A 20,349-nucleotide genomic window follows, 5' to 3' on the forward strand; every position below is an offset into this window, starting at 1 on the left:
AAAGACTCAAATTTTTCTTAAGGCCGTTCATCTGATAATATCTTTTAAGACATTAAAGCCCATTCCACAATCAAAGTAGGTGACAACATACCATTTTAAAAAAAAATTATTCATTTATTAACAAACTGAAAGCATACAAAAATGAAACCCCCAATTATATGTTATTTGTTACACAAAGATAGTGAACTATGTAAGGTCCATTGGTAAATATGAAAAATGTGCACACGACATTGATGATTGAGATATCCCTCTTAGGCTTGGCAAATTTTGAATAGCTTCCTACTTTTAGACTGCATTATGAATTTCCATTTCATTTGTTAAAATGTTACTTTCTATAGAGTTAAGAATACGGTCATACAAAGCACAAAAATAAGGACAAAACATCTAAAAGAACAAAGAACATATCTTCGAGCCTAAGATGATGAAAAGCGGAAGAGACATTGCTTCCATCATATTCAAAGATGTATACAGAATAGATAACAATTGGGACAATCCACTGAAGCAGTTTACTTTTAAGTTATATAATTGACTGCATTTCACGACATTATGATTGCGTTTCTTTTCCTGTTTCTTTTAGGTATTTACAAAGTGCTACTGGTTACAATTTGAATAATTCTCATAGTCCCTCTTCTGTAGTTCATGCTACTTTATCACCAAATTTTTGACATTTTATAATGCCAAGTACACAGAAAAGAGTCCTTCCTAGTTATGAGAATATTCGGTGAATCATGGTTTATTCATAGAAATCTAAACTTGACCCACCAATGCAAAACTGGCTTTCACCAGGCTGATGCAGTCATTCTGAAGTAGACTGTACTACCCACTCTCCCTCCCCCACCACTGGCTTCCTCCACTATTTGTTCTAGCTCAAGAAGCTTCCTCCAAACTGCCAGTGCATCTTCAAAACCTTCCTTTCCTTTCCCAAATATGCCTATGGCAATTTTACTCATTGCTGCCAAATATTCTAAAGAAATTATAGTTAGTATACCAGTAGTGAAAATGTATTTGGACTACCATAAGGGCAGATGAATATGTCTAGTAAGCCTCTATACCATTCTTGGTCAGCAGAGGCTACCAATGTTGCTATACATATTTACAGTTCAACTAGTACAGATACCCAGAGTTAGGTATTTAACCTAACGAAGTGAATCTGTTCTATTCCCTGATGCAGGAATGAAGCTGTGGTTGTTAAAATAGGTATCATGGGAATTCTGAATTCAGACCATGCTAAATACATAAATGTTTACAAAATATTAAGTTTCAGAGGGGTAGTGTGTTAGTCTATAACACAGCAGTCCTGTGGCACTTCACAGACTAAAGAAAGTGGCCAATAGGTGCTGGGAAATTGTGCTCTCACACATCTCTGGGCACCAGGAAGCAAGGGAAGGCTTCAAAGGTTGCCCCTACCCCAGCACGACAAGTGGGATTATGGAGTGCTGTGTGTCCGGGGGGATAGGTGGGGGTGGCAGAGGCAGTGCACAAAGCCACACCTTCTCCCCTTGGCACACAGAGCAGAGAGCCATAGGGAGGAGCCAGCTAAAGTGTTATGGGACTGCTCCCTGCCTGAGGGTCCTGGTGAGACAGTCCATGGGCTGGAACTGACAACTTGGTGGGCTGCATCTTGCCTGCCTGTATTTTAGAACATGTTTAGTAGTGCAGGCTGATGAACTCTTCCTAAGGTTATAATCAGAATTTTCCATACAGCTTGCATATACAGACTGTTCATAAAACAGAAAGCTAACCACATAGACTTTTCAGTGCTATTATACAGATGGGTTTTATTTTGAAAACTGAAAGGGCATCACTATCTTAACCTGGAATGTGCAAAGAGAAACTCCAATGCCCTCCTTTGGGCTTCTCACATTAAGTCAATGAACTACTGTACTTCTTTGCTGACTTTAAGGGTAAACTGCTCCTGCTATTGCCTCAAATTTCTCCTAAGCAGATGAGCTGATGGGTAGGGTTTTTATACTATACATTTTTAAAAAAATACATACGCAGAAAACAAAATATTGAAGAAATAGCTCTCTTCCAAGTCTGACCTTGAAAAAGTGAAAAGATCCTTCTATTTTCATAGGTTAGAAATGTCACTGAGTGCTCTTGGGAACTTTAGGACTGGGTCTCTAATCACCAAGTCCTGAATTGTATTGGTGTTCACTGCCTTAAGAGATGTGCATGTATACTCCAGTAATACATCATGATAATACTGTTTTATTACAGTGTTTGACATTTGACCTGTAAGGTTCAGTTTTTTCTTGTTTGCTTTATAGCTGTTACGAGGCTGTAAGAGAACCACACTGCCAAGAGTAAAAATGCAACCCTGGCAGAAACCAATATGACTATTTTCAAGGTACAGTTTAAGACAAAAAGGCTTAAAAATGTCAGAATCTAGTATAGTGCTAGAGATCCTACACAGGTGGTACCAGAGGGATCAATTGTAGATATAAACAGTACTAGCATTACTTCAAAAATGTTAGATAGAGGTAAAACTAGTTTGCTCATTATTTGCATATATTTATACAGCTGCATCAAGCACAACTTCAGCGCAAAAATCACTGCCACATCTGCTTGTCAATTTTCAGGCAGTAGCAGACTGATGGCAACATGGTGTGCAAAAGTACATATCTATAAAAAATTCTAACTTACACCTCAGTACTAATATAGCATCTCAGGATGACTCATCCTATTTTTAGGTGAAATTTGAACTAATTAGTGAATTATCCCACCCAAGTTTTCAGTACGCACACTAGATATTAATCTTCTTTGTTTCTAATCTTCTAGTTCTTGCTGGCTTCCAATGCTCTTTAATGTTGGCTTTTAAAACAGTACTCATTCTTTATCTTTTGCTTTACCCTGCACATTCAATTAAGATTATGAAGTACATGCTGACCATCTGAGTTATGTGAAAGTGCTTCTTCCTCTCCACTCTCTAGAAGAAATGGAAAACTGAAGCGGAGTTCTCTCAGACTTCAATTGACATGGAATAGGAGTAGCTCTCATACATTTGTAATGTGTTTGGCAGGACGGTGTTTTTAGTTCTATTTTGTTTAACTCAATCAAGAATATTTAAGTTTGAGATAGTCTGACTAAAATTAATTCCTTTCCTTTCTACTGATCAGCTTGATCCAAATAAAGATATTACATAATCCACCTTATTGCTCTAAAACTGGGAGTGACTCAGCTACACCAGCACTCCATAATCCCACTAGTCATTTTTCAGTCCTCTAAGTCATGCAGTTAAAAATAAAAGTCCTTAGAAGCCGCCATCAGGTTAGGTTCCCATCCTGATGGCGCTGGGAAGAAGGATCCAAGAATTCGGAGAGCAAGTGGTGTTCTCGTCCATCTTCCCCGTTGAAGGGAAAGGACTGGGCAGGGATCGTCGAATTGAGGACGTACATGCGTGGTTGCGCAGCAGGTGTCGCAGAGCGGGCTTTGGTTTCTTCGACCATGGGACTCTGTTCCGGGCACAAGGATTGTTAGGAAGAGATGGGATCCACCTAACGAAGAGAGGAAGGAGCATCTTCGCGGGAAGGCTTGCAAACCTAGTGAGGAGGGCTTTAAACTAGGTTCGTCGGGGGACAGCGACCAAAACCCTGAGGGGAGAGGGAAAGTCAGATACTGGGAAGAAATGCAGAGAGGAGGGAGCAAGAAAGGAGGATCCCTGTTTCAAATGGAGAAGATAGGGCGATCAACTGGTTACCTGAAGTGTTTGTACACTAATGCAAGAAGACTGGGCAACAAACAGGAAGAACTGGAGACCCTGGCCCAGTCCAAGAAATATGACTTAATTGGGATAACAGAGACTTGGTGGGATGACTCGCATGACTGGAGCGCTGTCATGGAAGGGTATAGACTGTTCAGGAAGAACAGGCAGGGGAGAAAAGGAGGAGGAGTTGCACTATATGTAAGAGAGCACTACGATTGCTCTGAACTCCAGTATAAAGAGGGAGAAAAACCTGTTGAGAGTCTATGGGTTAAGTTTAAAGGAGCAAACAACAGCAGTGATGTTGTGGTTGGTGTCTGCTACAGGCCACCGGATCAGGTGGATGAGGTAGATGAGGCTTTCTTTGGACAACTGAGTAAAGCTGCCAGATCACAGGCCCTGGTTCTCGCTGGGGACTTTAATCACCCTGACATCTGTTGGGAAACTAATACGGCAGTACACAGGCAATCCAGGAAGTTTTTGGAGAATGTTGGGGATAACTTCTTGACAATTGCTGAAGGATCCGACCAGGGGCCATGCACAGCTTGACCTCCTGCTCACAAACAGGGAGGAACTAATAGGGGAAGTGGAGGTGGGTGACAACCTGGGAAGCAGTGATCATGAGATGGTAGATTTCAGGATCCTGACCAAAGGAAGGAAAGAGAGTAGTAAAATACACACCTTGACTTCCAAAAAGCAGATTTTGACTCCCTCAGATATCTGATGGAAAGAATCCCCTGGGATGTTAACATGAAGGGGAAAGGAGTCCAGGACAGCTGGCAGTATTTTAAAGAAGCCTTATTGAAGGCACAGAAAGAAACCATCCCGACGCGTAGCAAGAGAGGCAAACATGGTAGGAGATCGGATTGGCTTACAGGAGAAATCCTTGGTGAACTTAAGCACAAAAAGGAAGCATACAAAAAGTGGAAACTTGGACAAATAACCAGGGAGGAGTTTAAATGTACAGCTCAGGAATGCCGGGGGATTATCAGGAAGGCGAAAGCGCAAATGGAATTGCGACTGGCTAAGGATGTGAAGGATAACAAGAAAGGTTTCTACAGGCATGTTAACAAGAAGAAGGTGATCAGAGAGGGTGTGCAGCCCCTAATTGATGGAGGTAACCTAGTGACAGATGATGTGGGGAAAGCTGAAGTACTCAATGCTTTCTTTGCCTCTGTATTCACGGACAAGGTCAGCTCCTGGACTTCTGCACTAAGTGACGCATGATGGGATGAAGATGGACAGCCCTTGGTGGGTAAAGAACAGGTTAGGAATTATTTAGAAAAACTAAACGTACACAAATCCATGGGTCTGGACTTAATGCGTCCGTGGGTGCTGAGGGAGTTGGCAACTGTCATTGAGGTGCCTTTGGCTATTATTTTTGAAAAGTCGTGGAGATCGGGAGAAATCCCAGATGATTGGAAAAAGGCAAATGTAGTGCCCATCTTCAAAAAAGGAAGGACGATCCAGGGAACTATAGGCCGGTCAGTCTTACCTCGGTTCCTGGAAAAATCATGGAAGGGATCCTTAAGGAATCCATTTTGAGACACTTGGATGAGAGGAAAGTGCTTAGGAATAGTCAGCATGGATTCACAAAGGGCAAGTCGTGCCTGACCAATCTGATTAGCTTCTATGATGAGGTAACTGGCTTGGTGGACATGGGAAAGTCAGTGGATGTTATATACCTTGACTTTAGCAAGGCTTTTGATACGGTGTCCCACAATATCCTTGCCAGCAAGTTAAGGGAATGTGGATTGGATAAATGGACGGTAAGATGGATAGAAAGATGGCTAGAAGGCCGGGCCCAGCGGGTAGTGATCAACGGCTCGATTTAAGGATGGCGATCAGTTTCTAGCGGAGTACCCCAAGGTTCGCTTCTAGGACCGGTTTTGTTCAATACCTTTATTAATGACCTGGATGAGGGGATGGAGTGCACCCTCAGCAAGTTTGCGGATGACACTAAGCTAGGGGGAGAGGTAGATACGCTGGAGGGCAGAGATAGGGTCCAGAGTGACTTAGACAAATTGGAGGATTGGGCCGCAAGAAATCTGATGAGGTTCAACAAGGACAAGTGTAGAGTTCTGCACTTGGGACGGAAGAATCCCACGCATAGGTACATGCTGGGGACCAATCAGTTAAGTAGTAGTTCTGCAGAAAAGGACCTGGGGGTTACAGTGGATGAGAAGCTGGATATGAGTCAACAGTGTGCCCTTGTAGATAAGAAGGCTAATGGCATATTAGGTTGCATTAAGAGGAGCATTGCCAGCAGATCAAGAGATGTAATTATTCCCCTTTATTCGGCGTTGGTAAGGCCTCATCTGGAGTATTGTGTCCAGTTCTGGACCCGCCCCCCCCACTACAAGAAAGATGCGGACGCATTGGAGAGGGTCCAGCGGAGGTCAACCAAAATGATTAGGGGGCTGGTGCTTATGACTTATGAGGAGAGGCTGAGGGAGTTGGGTCTGTTTAGTCTGCAGAAGCGAAGAGTGAGGGGGGATTTGATAGCAGCCTTCAACTTCTTGAAGGGAGGTTCCAAAGAGGATGGAGAAAGGCTGTTCTCAGTAGTGACAGACGGCAGAACAAGGAGCAATGGTCTCAAGTTGTGGTGGGAGAGGTCCAGGTTGAATATTAGGAAAAACTATTTCACTAGGAGGGTGGTGAAACACTGGAATGGGTTACCTAGTGAAGTAGTGGAGTCTCCATCCCTAGAGGTGTTTAAGTCTCGGCTTGACAAAGCCCTGGCTGGGTTGATTTAGATGGGATTGGTCCTGCCTAGAGCAGGGGGCTGGACTTGATGACCTTCTGAGATCTCTTCCAGGTCTATGATTCTATGATAAGGGGATGGGTTGATGAGAGAATATGATCTTGGTAACTAATTGACCATTCATTTTCAGTGGGAAATATGTCAATGAAGGGATGATAGGAGTTACTATAGAGAATTTCTGGGTGTCTGGCTGGTGAGTCTTGCCCACATGCTCAGGGTTTAGCTGATCGCCATATTTGGGGTCGGGAAGGAATTTTCCTCCAGGGTAGACTGGCAGAGACCCTGGAGGTTTTTTGCCTTCCTCTGTAGCATGGGGCGCAGATCACAGCTGGAGGACTCTCTGCATCTTGGGACCTTCAAAGTATTTGAAGGCTTCAATATCGGAGATATAGGTGAGAGGATTATTCTAGGAGGGGTGGGTGAGATTCTGTGGCCTGCACTGTGCAGGGGGTCAGACTAGATGATCATAATGGTCCCTTCTGACCTTAAAGTCTATGAGTCTATTCTACACCAGCGGATCTCAAACGTTAGCAATCCAAAGGCCCCTATTTTGATTTAAAAATTTTCACAGGACCCTCCCCCCCCCCCACACACACACCAGCTTCTAATTTTCTCCAAGGGTGCTCAGATACTGCCTAGCATCTTCTTTTCTAATAATGGCTAATGTCAGATGCTTCAGAAGAAATAAACACAATATTTCAAATGATCCATCCCTGTTGTCCACTCCCAGTTTCTGGTAGTCAGAAGTTTAGATACTCCCAGGCTGTGTCTACATTGGCAAGATTTTGTGCAAAAGTAGGCGCTTTTGCACAAAATCTTGCTGCCTGTCTACACTGGCTGTGAGTATTTGCGCAAGAAGCACTGATTTTGTACATTACAAAGTCAGTGTTCTTGCGCTAATACTCTGACGCTCCCGCTCAAGGGTAAGTCCTCTTGTGCAAGTGTTCTTGCACAAGAGGCCAGTGTAGACTGGTAAATTAATTTCTTGCGCAAGAAAGCCCGATGGCTAAAATGGCCATTGGAGCTTTCTTGCACAAGAGAGCATCTACACTGGCATGCATGCTTTTGCGCAAAAGCAAATGTTTTGTGCAAAGGCACATGCCAGGATAGACACTCTCTTGCGCAAATACTTTTAACAGAAAAACTCTTCCGTTAAAAGTATTAGAGCAAAATCATGCCAGAGTAGATGCAGCCCCAAAGCATGGGGTTATATCCAGACCACAATGACTAACAGCCATTGCTGGGCCTATTATTGATGATGCTTTTATCACTCTGGTATAATTTTGGCCTTCACATCATCTCCTGTCAATGAGTTTCACAGGTTGACTTGCCCTAACTGCATAAAATATTACTTCCTTATGTTTGTTTTAAACCTTCTGTCTAATAATTTCATTGTGAGACCTCTGGTTTGTGTATTAAGCCAAGGGGTAAATAAACACTTCCTTCATGATTTTATTTGCGTCTGTCATATCTCTCTTTAGTTGCCTCTTTTCTCAACTGAACAGCCCCTATTGTTTTTACTCTCTCCTCATATGGAAGATGTTCCATCTACCTAAGTATCTTTATTCCTTTTTGCTGTACTTTTTCCAATTATAGGGTGGATTGATTTAAATAAAAGCAATTTAAATCGCCTAAAAAAATTGATTTAAATCACATTACCAAAAAAACTAAGACTGACTGTACTTAAAGTGAACTTAACTTAACTTTGGAGTAACTTGTATTTTGTGAGGAAAAAAAGTACAGAATGGGGTTCTCCCTTAGAAAAGCTTTAGTTATCCTTAAGTAAAATAGGGAATAGACTATGGCACCACCATTATGGTCTGTGGCCATAATGTTCCAAAATAAGAGGCATGTATTATGTAATATAAAATAAGAAAATGACACTCAGTGCCAACTGTTAACTCTAGATTTTCTTACTGTAGCTTTCTGAATTGTATACTTAACTAATTAAAGAAGCATTAAGGATTAGCTAAGCTAAACTTTTTTTCCTAGCAACATCCAACACAGCAACAGCTTGGGAATTTACTTGTTAAATCACACACATACTAAAAGACAGTCTTGAAGAATGATGCATTGAGTTTTTACTCTCAGAAACTTATGCCCAAATAAATCTATTAATCTTTGAGGTGCCTTGTTTTTTGAATGATTTAAATTACTACCCAGTTGATCCACTCAGCCATATCTTCATCTCCATCTACATAATTTTCTCCCAATAATCAGTTTTCCTTATGATATTTCATTCTTGCAACTAGGCTCGTCATCAACTTCTTTGTACCATTTACACTTGACATGTTTTCTTTGTACACCCAGGGAACAAATTTCTTGAAAATAATCCCAGACGTGGACTCTTTCCCAGAAGCCATAACAATTTTTCTGTGGTAAATATAGAAAGCTGTGTGTGTGTGCTGAATATGGTCTTCCCTTTTTCTTTCATGTTCAAGCCACTTCTCTATATATTGTGTGTCTGTTTTAAGACAATCTTAACCAGTGCTTTTTTTGTAAGAAAAAAAAAAGTACCCATACTCCAGGCTTAAAGTTGTTGAGGGGAGGAAAAAGAGCCACTCTGTGTGTCCTGAGGAGGCTTCCACCAGGAGCCAAACCAACCCAGGAAATAGGTGCCAATAAATCAGAGGGGAATCCCATTCATTTAAAGTATGATGACGAAGTGAGGGTGGAAGGGTGGAATCCACTCGTCTTAACTAACTCCTCTGCCATGTGTGGCTAAGCCCCACCCACAGAAACACAGAACAAAAACAATTCTATTCAGTTCACGTCTCTCTTTGCACATATTACTTTTTTAGTTTGCTGAGTAATAGAAACTGAAAGCCCAGAACTTTCAAGAAGCAAGAGCTGATAGTTAGGCTGGACAGACTAGAGCCATCAATTCAATTTTATGACACTAAGTGTATGTGTAGCATGTTTGTGACAAGTTTTAATTGTAACTTTTTTAAAATGAGAAATGTATTTATTGATGATTTAAAAAAACCCCAAAGAATCAGATTAAAAAATCTGAAATTTTAAAATAAATTGTTATCCACCCTGTCCAAAACTAAATGTGTCTATCTGAGCTGAGCAACCAGAACTGCATGCAGCAGTCAAGGTTTGGATATATCATAGATTTAAATAATATCATATTTTATCCCTTCTCTAATGGTTCTTAACATTGTTAGCTTTTCTGACTCCTGCTGAACACTGAACTGCTGTTTTCAATAGACTATCCACTGACTGCAAGATCTCTTTTTTGAGTTGCAACAACTAATTTAGACCCCATCATTATTAATGTACAGCTGGAATTATTTTATAATGTGTGTTTTTTTGAATTTCTCAACACTGAATTTTGTTTGCCATTTTATTGTGCAGTAACCCAGTTCTGTGAGTTCACTTAGCAATTCTTTGTAGTCAGCTTTGGACGTTACTATTTTGAGTAATTTTGTATTATCTGCAACTTTTGCATCTGACCACTGTTTCCAGATTATTCACATAACTGGCTCCAGTACAAATTATTGGGGATCGGCTATTTACCACTCTTCATTGTGAAACTTTCCATTTACTCTTACCCTTTGTTTCCTATCTTTTACCCAGTTACTGATCCTTGAAAGGACCTTCCCTTTTATCCTATGACTGCCTACTTTGCCTAACAGCAGTGTTCCCTCTAATTTTTTCCATCCATAGGCAGAATAAATTTTGTTATGTGCACCTCTGCTTTTCTGGTCAGCTAAGAGGCAGGAATTTTGAGGTGGGAAGTGCGGGCAAGCTAAGCACCACCAATAGGAACACATGCTACTGGCTGTGGGCAGCTGTGTGTCCTATGCCAAGCAGTGGGGCAGCACCTGAATCTCTCCTGGGTAGCCGCCCAAGTGCATGGCTTACAGAGAACACTGCCTAACAGCCTTTGGTGAGGGACCCTGTCAAAGTATTTCTGAAATTCCAAGTATTCTATATTCACTGGCACCTTTGTCAACACATTTGCTGACTCCTTCAAAGAATTCTAATGGATTTGTAAAGAAAAACCATGCCTCACCAAAGCCATGATGATGCTTTCTCACTATGTTGTGTTCATGTGTGTGTCTTACAGTTCTGGTCTTTGGTATAATTTCAATCAGTGTGCTTGGTATGAAGATAAGGTTTCTGGTCTGTAATTGTTAAAATAGCTTCTAGAGCCTTTTTGAAATACCAGTATTATATTAGGTAGTTGCCAGTCATCTGATAGAGAGGCTGATTTAATCAATAGGTATCACACCACCATTAGTTCTGCAATTTTATACCGCAATTTTAATTACAAGTTCCTTCAGAACTTTTAGGTGAATACCATATGGTTTCGGTCACTTATTACTTTTGACTTGTTCCAAAACCTCCTTTCCTGACACATTAAACTGAACCAGCTCCTAGCTTTATCACCCAAAAAGAATGACTCAGGTGTATGAATTTCCCTCACATCCTCTACAGTGAAAACCAAAGCAAAAGTATTTATTTAGCTTCTCTGCAATGAAATTGTCTTCCTTGAGTATTCCATTAGGACAGTGGTCCCCAACCTTTAGAGGCTCCCAAGCGCCCGGGAGGTGGGGGCCACTCACGCGCCAGGTGCCCGGGGGGGGGGCGGGGCCGCGCGTCCGGGGACACACCAGGGGACTGGGATGCCCTTGCACCCGGCACCGGTGTGTGCCCTAGGGCCGGGGCCGCCCGAGCGCCTTGTGCCGAAGACCTGGCACTGCCGCCCGAGCCACGCACCTGGGGCTGGCACCACACGCCCGCATGTGCCGTGGGACTGGGGCTGGGGCCGCCCGAGCGCCGCGCACCCAGCGCTGGTGTGTGTCGTGCACCTGGGGCCGGCGCCTCCCGTGCGCCGGGGTCGGTGCTGGCCCAGGTTGTCGGCGGTCGCACACAAATGCCCTGGCGGGCGCCATGGCACCCGCAGACACCGCGTTGGGGACCACTGCATTAGGACCTTAATTATCCAGTGGCCTCACCAATGGTTTGGCAGACTTCCTACTTTTGATATACTTAAAGAAAACTGTTGTCAGTTTGTGTCTTTTACTAGCTGCTCTTCAAATTATTTAGCTTAACTATACTTCTATACTTCACTTGCCAGAGTTTATGTTTCTTTCTATTTTGCTTAGAAGAATTTAACTTCCAATTTTTAAGACTTGTTTTTTTGGGTATCTTATTGCCTCTTATTCTGTTTAGACATTGTGGCAATTTTTTTGGGCCTGTTACTTTTTAAAAAAATGCATATTTGGACTACACATGTAGTCAATTAAACATACATGTAGAGTAAAAAAGAAAGCTGGTTTGCCTGATAAAATTTCAGCTCTCATTTATAAGATGTGACATACATTGTGATTTAATGATGAACCAAAGATTGATGCCTAGCCTACTGTTAGCTATAATAATTATTCCATGAAGTGACAGAGCAAATACATTTTCACTTAAAAGATAGTTAGATGGCTGTAATAAAAATGCAATATTGTCTTATTTTCCAGTTATTCAATTAGTCCATTACCTTAAAAATCAATAGTCTAGTCTCATGATGAAGAAAAAACAAATATACTTTTAGAATATGTGTTTACATTTACCTTTTATTGATTCATGATGCTTCTTTAAAAGTCTGGTAAGTTAAAATGCAAAGCTATAGGCTTTAAGTAGTCAGCAAGACTATGCTTAGCTGTTACCAGTGGACTAACTTGTAACTGTTTTATACTAGTGATAAATTAGTAGGCTGTTCTATTGTCTGCTGAAAAAAAAAAGATTCAGCAATGATCTTTAATCCCAACATGGTAAATTCCAGTAACCTGCTCACACTGACAAGACAACTATCCTTAATTTCTTTGGGGGCAATCATCCAGAGAGGCATGCACAGGGCAGTGTGGGAACATTATTGCTAGGGGCTATTCCCCAGAACCAGGATCTTAAAATTTAAAACTCTCCAACTGATTCTTGCCTTGCTTTCGACTCAGTTCCCAAACAGTATCAACAAACAAGCATTTTAGAGGTAAAAGAGATTCTCACAGGCCACATGTCTAAAGGTACATCCACCCACAAACCATCACTATGCAATGTCTACAAGTATCAGAGGGGCAGACATGTTAGTCTGAATTTGTTTAAACAACGAGAAGTCCTGTGGCACCTTATAGACTAACACATTTATTGGAGCATAAGCTTTCGCGGGCAAAGACTCACTTCATCAGTTACAGTTACCCTGACATAGTACTTACTACAGCAATGGAAAGGATTCTCCTCAGCAGCATAGCCAGAAGGGCTCACTTGGACAGACTCCGACTGCAGGTAAGTGGGCAATGCTAATACTAATTTTTCTAGTAATTGTAATAGATAAATGTCTGTTTATCTAAAACATACACAAGACATCTGAAAATATAAACAGACTTCTAAACTTAGGTTTCTGTGCCTTTTAAGTTAGCTTAATTAAAATATAATGCAGTCAATGAATCTTTTAGGCATAGGTTCTCTCAGTTAACCACAATGGTACATGGAATTTACAGATAACTTACCTCCACACTAAAGGAATTCTCCTCAATTTTCTCAACTTCTGCTTCTGTCATGGGGTTCTTAAGGGTCTGCAAAAACAGGGCAGCTTTTCGTTTGCGTTCTGCTTGAAGCTGCTTTTCCTTTGATTCCTTGGAGGCCTGTGCTAGCTTCTCTCTTGCTGCAGCTGCTAGCCTGTCTTCTAGTTTTTGCTTTGCTGATGGAGGAACATAAAGATGGACTGAATTTACCAAAAATACTATGTCTAACGCAAATATCGTAGAATCATAGAACCCAGACCTGCAAGAGACCTCTAAGGTCATCAAGTCCAGCCGCCTGCCTAAGGCAGGACCAATCCCAATTAAATCAACCTAGTAAGGGCTTTGTCAAGCCGAGACTTAAAAACCTGTAGGGATGGAGACTCCACTACTTCCCTAGGTAACCCATTCCAGTGTTTCACTACCCTCCTAGTGAAGTAGTTTTTCCTAATATCCAACCTGGACCTCTCCCACCGCAACTTGAGATCACTGTTACTTGTTCTGCCATCCATCACTACTGTGAACAGCCTTTCTCCATCCTCTTTGGAACCTCCCTCAAGGAAGCTGAAGTTGATAGCTTCACAATCTTTTGGAAAGGCTGCATACAACACCACATTAGTCTCTACACACACTATGAAAGTGTCTACAGAAAGAATGGTTGTTTTACTTCAACTACTTACTACTTTCCTAATAACTTGCTATATTTGGGCAGAGACACTGGCTACACTTTTTGAAGTTTAAGCTAATATTAAACAATACGGTTAAATGGAATATTTTTTAAAGAATAAAATTTTGGCTCAAGTAACCCTTTCAATAGTATGTCCCAATTATTATTTTTTAATTTCTCTGAAGAGCAATAAAAGTTCTTCTGCTCCTCATATATGGATTATTAGGGTCTTCTCAACAAGAAGTAGTGCAGACCCCAAATTACTGCCCCTGGTTAAGGATACCAGTCTTTTTTGTAACCTTCCTCACTCCATTTTCATACATATTCAGTGGTAACACAAAATCTTATGCTGTTGCTGCGGTTTTCAATTTAGACTTTTTTAAAGCATGAAGTTAGGATCAGAATTTTTGTTAAAGTGTGTTCTTATCTACTCAGAGGTTATTCCTAAGAGTTCAACTTCATTCTTTTACTTCACTTCCTGTCCTATAAGTTTCCCAACAGCCTCTCTCAAAGGAGCAACCTTTGTAACTGTGTAATTTAGGACTTGATCCTAAATATATTTTTCGGTAATATTATGAAATTGGATCCATCTGATCATCAACATGTTATATACTATTTACACACTATACCATGAAATATCATATGTTTCACATATAACAAAATAGAGACATGTCCCCCAAAGTAACTGCTAATATATCATTTCACTTTCAAATGTAGATGTATCCTCTTTAATATTCTAGATGTGAAAGGCGAGAATCTGAACAGCAATATTTCACCACATTGGATTGTTTTTATAAAATACATTCACGCTCTTCTACATCAATATATTTTCAAACTGGATTATTTCAACTGTACATTATTCCAGCAAGTTTCTTAATAGAGATAGAAAACAAAGAAATGTCACAACAACTGAATATTTAAATAAAATCTCTTCAGTAGACTTGAACCCATTGGGAATTCCCAGTAGATAGGGATCTACTGGTAGATTTTGGAGCCTCTGACAGATGATCCTCACTGGTTTGGCCAGTAAGCTCTCAAGCACTGACACGTCAGTTGATCCTCTACCCGCTGTCATGCAGGTCCTGCCCTGTGCCTTGGAACTGCCCCCCTAAAAGCATCCTGCTCGCTGTGCAGAGTATGGGAGGAGAAAGGTGGTGCTTATGTCAAGATGATCTTCCTCCACCAACTTCTTTACCCTGTATTACATAGAGAGAAGGGGGGTGGTGGGAGTTTGGCAATGCACATCTCTGTTACTCTCACTGTGTATGTGTCTGTCATTCTCACATATGTGGGGGGCTGATGTTACTTCTTTTACTGCTTGCAATGAGTATTATTTTTGGTTTTTGAGTGGTTTGTGCATTTCATAATTTTAATTTCTCTCTTATGCTTAAATTTAATTATTTGAGTACTGAGTTCTAAAATGCCAAACCTGTCATGGCTGGAGCAATTATGGTAAATGCCGCTCCTGTTGGCTGGCATGTCCCTGCAGCCCCTGAAAAATGCAGAGTAAGGTGTTTCTACTGCTGTCCTTACCTGCAGCTCCGACTCGTGCAGCAACCATTGATCAACAATGGGGAAACCGTAGCCAGTAGAAGTTGTGGGCTCAGTGCCTGCAGATGAAGGGCAGCACATGGTGCCATGGAGCCACTGTTGTACAATTCAGTTGCTTGCAGGGGCAGGGCAGGAGTAAGCCTGCCGTAACTCTACTGCTCCACCACCTGGAAGCAGTCTCAGTTAAATGGTACCCAGCCAGAGCCTGCTTCCTGAAGCCTGTTCCAGCCCTGAACCTCCTCCTACACCCAATCTCCTGTCTCAGACTTAAATTCCCCTACATCAAAACTCATTCTCCGAGCTTATACCCTGAAACCCCTCCTGGACCCCAATCCCCCACCCTGGGCTAAGCCTGGAGCCCTTCCCACACTTTAAACTCCTTGGCCCAAAACGTTGGTGAAAGTAAGTCAGGATGGGGGAGTAAGGGGAATGAAGTGAGCTGGGTGAGGTCTTGGAGAAGGGGCAGGGCCTCAGAGAAGGGTTGGGAAGGAAGTAGGGTAAGGGTATTTGGGTTTGAGGTAGATCTTACATTGCACCTAAACTGAAAAAGTGATCTTGTGGTTAAAAAAGTTTGGAGACCACTGCTATAGTGTTTACAAGTTTTCAATTCTATGCAGGTTTTTTTAACTTAAAAGTTCTGTCCAAAAATGCTGAAGCAGCAGCTATTTGACTTTGTAATCCCTAAATTAACTGGAAAACATGGGAGTTCATTCAAGTAGATAGAGGGATGACTTTACAAGATCTACCAAGAGAGTCAGCAGCCTTCCAAATTCCTGGAACCAAAGCTGTATCGTATTTGGACTTTTCAAGCTTCATTGACTTGATCAATCAAGATTTCTTAGAGCTTCCATAGGTTCTAGCTATTATTATTAAATATTTCTGCCTACCTTAACGGCTGTTTTTAACACGTGATAGCTCTTACTGAAACTTGGTGAGAAAAACAAAATACTTTAAATAATTATTTTGTTTTTAGGTTAGCTTTTTAAATACTATCTTGACAAAAAAGAGGTTTCAAATTGGAAAAACATAACTTTTAAAAACAAATTGCCACATCATCAAAATGCCTTTTTAAAATAGCCATCAATTTGTCATAAAACTATCTTCTGGTCAGTGAGCATATGAAAAATTTCAGATCAATATGCACACAAGGAAATTAAATGGGGGCAGGTGAGACATCACAAAAGATTTTTTTAGTGAAAATTAAGTTACAATGTTGATTATATTATTGATACTTTTACTAGGAATTTTTAGGTATCACAGAATAATTATTTTTCAAAGGACTCTTCGTTTACTGCCTGCAGGAAAACAAAGCACTTCTGACTATTAGGAATTATAGATTTGTATTATTTCTTCAAGGGAAATTAAGCAAGCATGCTATTATAATGTACCATGATTACAAAAGCACCCTTAAACCTCAGATTAAAGATTTGATTAATTTTGTTCAAATAAACTTAATATCAATAAATACATAATTTTAAACTGAACAACAGACAAACGGCAAAGGACAACTAATTAAGATCAGTAATGTAATTTGTATTGTCATTGGACTGTCATTATTGAATTTGAGTGATACGTTTATCCATCTTATTTCATAAACATGGATGTATCAGCTGGAAATTTTACTGTCTCAAAATATGAAAGTCACAGACATTTGAACTATGGTAAAATTAATTCTATTCTATTCAGAACAATTGTTTTTATTAGAAGAAAATCTATTTAAGCTCTCAAGTCTCATACTGATTTAAGAATCTTACAGAAAAAACTCTTTATACTCAACTTATTATATTACATTATAACTTTTGACTGCTTCTAATAAAATATTAACACCTATTTATTAGAATAAATTCTCATTTTCAAATTCTCGTTTTAATAAAAAAAAACCTCCAGAGCTACAGAGTCTCACAAAACCTTAAATTCACACTTCTGCTCCATTAAATGAAATGTTACTCTCTCAAAACTTATGTAATTACTAGTATTAAAATATATTTTATCTGTTCAAGACTGACAAAGAGCAACTCCCCTGGAACATGATGAAGTCTAGCAACTTTCCTTCACCTACAATTACTAAATAATTTAGCTTCTAACCACTGGTTTCATTAACTTGCGACTCCCAAAATACTCACCTGGAGGCTAACAGAGAAAATTTCATATAAATAATTCCACTAAAAAAAATAAGGTTTTCCCCTCCCAAAAATACTTAGATTGAACCTTCGCATATCATGCCATACTAACAAAGCAAGGCTACATATTCAATAGTTTCTAGTTTTATGAATTTAAGTTAAACTCTTTATCAAATTATAATTCCAGATTTTACTAAAAAAAACTGTATTTTTCATTTATATACATGGTTACATATATCTGGTTGACAGAAGTATACTAACATTTTCCTTTTCCTTTTCAAAATCCTCTCTAATTCTTTCCAACCATCCAAAATAATGTTAATTTTATGGTCCTGACCATGTCAACCCCATTATTGCAGTGTTTCCCAAATGGTGTTCTATGAAACCACGGGGCTCCACAAAGTAAAAATAGGGGTTCCGCGAGAAAATTCCATTATAACCTGAATTATTTTAATGGAATGGAATATTCATTCATTCATTCATTCATTTTATTGAAAACAATTTTTATTTGTGTTTCCCACAATAAGTGTCCCTGTGTAATGTCATTTTAGCCAGAGAGTGGAGATGATGATGTCACTACTCAGTGTTGCGTGTGCAGTCAATCAGGTGTTCCAAACAGCCAGTCAGGGATTCTGCAAAATTCTTTCAAGTTCAAAAGGATTCCATGGCCAAATAAAATTAGGAAACACTGCCCTACTGTGTCTGTCACTAGCTTTCTCTATACTTGGAATTTTACTTTGAAAGTTCGTTTTTAAAGACCACATCTGCTTACAATTCTCCCCTTGTTTCTTCCAATGTCCTATCTTGTGCTCTGCTGACTCTTCTAGATTCTTTGTTCCCTTTGTCTTTTTTCTGCTGTTTACACTTTCCCCAGAGGCTCCTTTGTTTGTTACAGCCTTCCTCTTCTCACTAAGCATCCCCACTCTCTGCAATACAGCCTCAAAATTCATCCTCTTGTACAGCCAGTGACCTCCCCTAATGAGGCTCAACTTTTCTAGTCTCACAAAAAAACCCCCAAAACTTGCAAACTTCAGATGCACACCTTTATTGTTGTAATCTTTTATCTCATTCCATTTTTATTTCCTTTTACTCATTTAAAGTATAAATTCTTTGTGAGTTGTACTATAAATTACAAAGAATTTCTTTTAAAGTATCATAAATTACGAGGAACACAGAGAGAAGTTTTAAAACTTCAAGAAAATATATGAATGATTCACTAATTTTTTAGACACTCTGCAATGTCTGACAGTAATTGTACTTTTAAAATTAATTTTCATAGGGATTAATTCATTATATTTTTATTTAATGTTAGATTTGATCAGGTATATTTTATACAAACCATGTAAAACCACAGTACATAATACAGCTCTAATTTGAAAGAGATTATAAATCAAGAATGACCAAACTGTGGCTCATAAGCCATATGTGGCTCTTTTGCTGTTAAAGTGTGTCTTGTGGAGCCTCCCCATTCTGTACTTACCACACAGGTGGGGAGCTTGGAACCTTTGCTTTGCAGTAGAGACTTCTGCCCAGCATGGAGAGGTGTCTCAGGGCTTCTGCTCAGCTGTGAGGGGAGGTGCTCTTGGAGCTTCAGCCCCACAGGACATGCTTAATGGATCTCAAGACAGGCATGCCCCCTGCCCTCGAATTTCAAAAAGTTTGTCATATTTGGCTCCGAGGCTCAGTATATTTGGCCACCTCTATTAAAGTTGGTCTGGATGAAAGTTTTATTTTCATTGTGTTTTAAGCAGTTGAAAAAAATCATCAAAAACACTCATAAAACAATCTTGCTACCCGAGAACAGCAGGAAAATCTATTCACTTTTAAACATTGCTCTCATATTGACAATATCACAAATAGGATTAATGAGAAATCATCATCTTAAAAAATTCCAAATTACTTGTGTGCAAATTTTGAGCTTTATTAGATGCATCACATAGTTCGTTTTCAGACTTGATTAAAAAATGTGTTAGAGTAGTCCTTTAATGTGCATAATATAACAAAATTCATGATAGTTTTCTCAATGACTGTCACAGTAATTTGTGGCAAAACACAAAAAACTACAAAATGTAAATAATCTTCTCCGAAATACAAGTCTTTACTTATCTAAAGTCTTTTTGAAATTTTATTTTTAATGAACATGAATATTTGTATTTTCAGGCCTGAAGTGACTTCTTAATAAGATTTCTATCTCCACTGGAAATATAAATGAGAGCAGACCTCTGCTCTGATGCAAGAACTAATTAAAATCTTTTCCAGTGTAGGCACAGGGACAGTGCCCATATTTTTAAGTTGGAAAAGAAAGGTAGTAATCCCTTAGTATTTAAATTGTTTTAGCTTTGCTGTAGTGTAAGAATGCAAACTGTTGCCATTTAATTGGTATTCAACTGGGCATTTAAGCAAAGAAGCTGTTCATTTTTTTATACCTCTAGCAATGAAGAGAACGGCAATACTGCACTCTGTATTAGTCGAAAAAGCAGTTCTTACTCCAAGTTAATGAAGCTATACACTCAATACTGAAAAGCATATTTTCAGAAGATTATATAAGTTACTTTGTGCAACTGAGTTTGTTACGATGTCATCCTAACTAAGGATGTTAAATATCGAGTAATTTACTAGTCAAATGGAATTTCCATCGACTACTTGACTAGTCGATAGGCACTTCTGCATTCCTCCTTTGAAATGTACAAGAGCCCCAGTGCTCCCCAGGCGAATGCCCTATCCCCTAGTCCACTCCAGAACCCAACTCACCCCACTTTCCTACCTTCAGCGGGTCTCTTATCCTGCCTTCCTAATACAAGTGCCAGGTCCATCTCCAGAGCAGTTGGATGGGGCAACTGGGATTCTCCAGCTGATCCTAGGTTCCAGGGTGGCATTACCGAGGAAATGCCGCATGGAGCCCGGGATCAGCTGGGAAGTCCCCAGCTGACCCCATGCTTCGCGTGCCATTTCAAAGTAGCAGCGCAGCATGGAGTCTGGGATCAGCAGGAGACTCTGAGTCCCCTTTGGCCCCAGGCTCCATGTGG

The 20,349-nt window shown here is 40.1% G+C and overlaps 1 protein-coding gene across 6 annotated transcripts in view; it reads right to left on the reverse strand.

Moving 5' to 3' along the window:
* The window catches only part of SFSWAP (splicing factor SWAP), a 144,582-nt gene that overhangs the window by 36,576 nt on the left and 87,657 nt on the right, over positions 1 to 20,349 (reverse strand). For all 6 annotated transcript variants that reach the window (XM_075898415.2, XM_075898417.2, XM_075898416.2 and 3 more), the window contains exon 13: positions 12,974 to 13,164. In XM_075898415.2, the coding sequence (XP_075754530.1) occupies positions 12,974 to 13,164 (191 nt within the window). The remainder of the gene's footprint in view (positions 1 to 12,973; positions 13,165 to 20,349) is intronic.

Source organism: Pelodiscus sinensis, chromosome Z (genome assembly GCF_052426305.1).
Source record: "Pelodiscus sinensis isolate ZL-2025 chromosome Z, ASM5242630v1, whole genome shotgun sequence".
Lineage (NCBI taxonomy): Eukaryota > Metazoa > Chordata > Testudines > Trionychidae > Pelodiscus > Pelodiscus sinensis.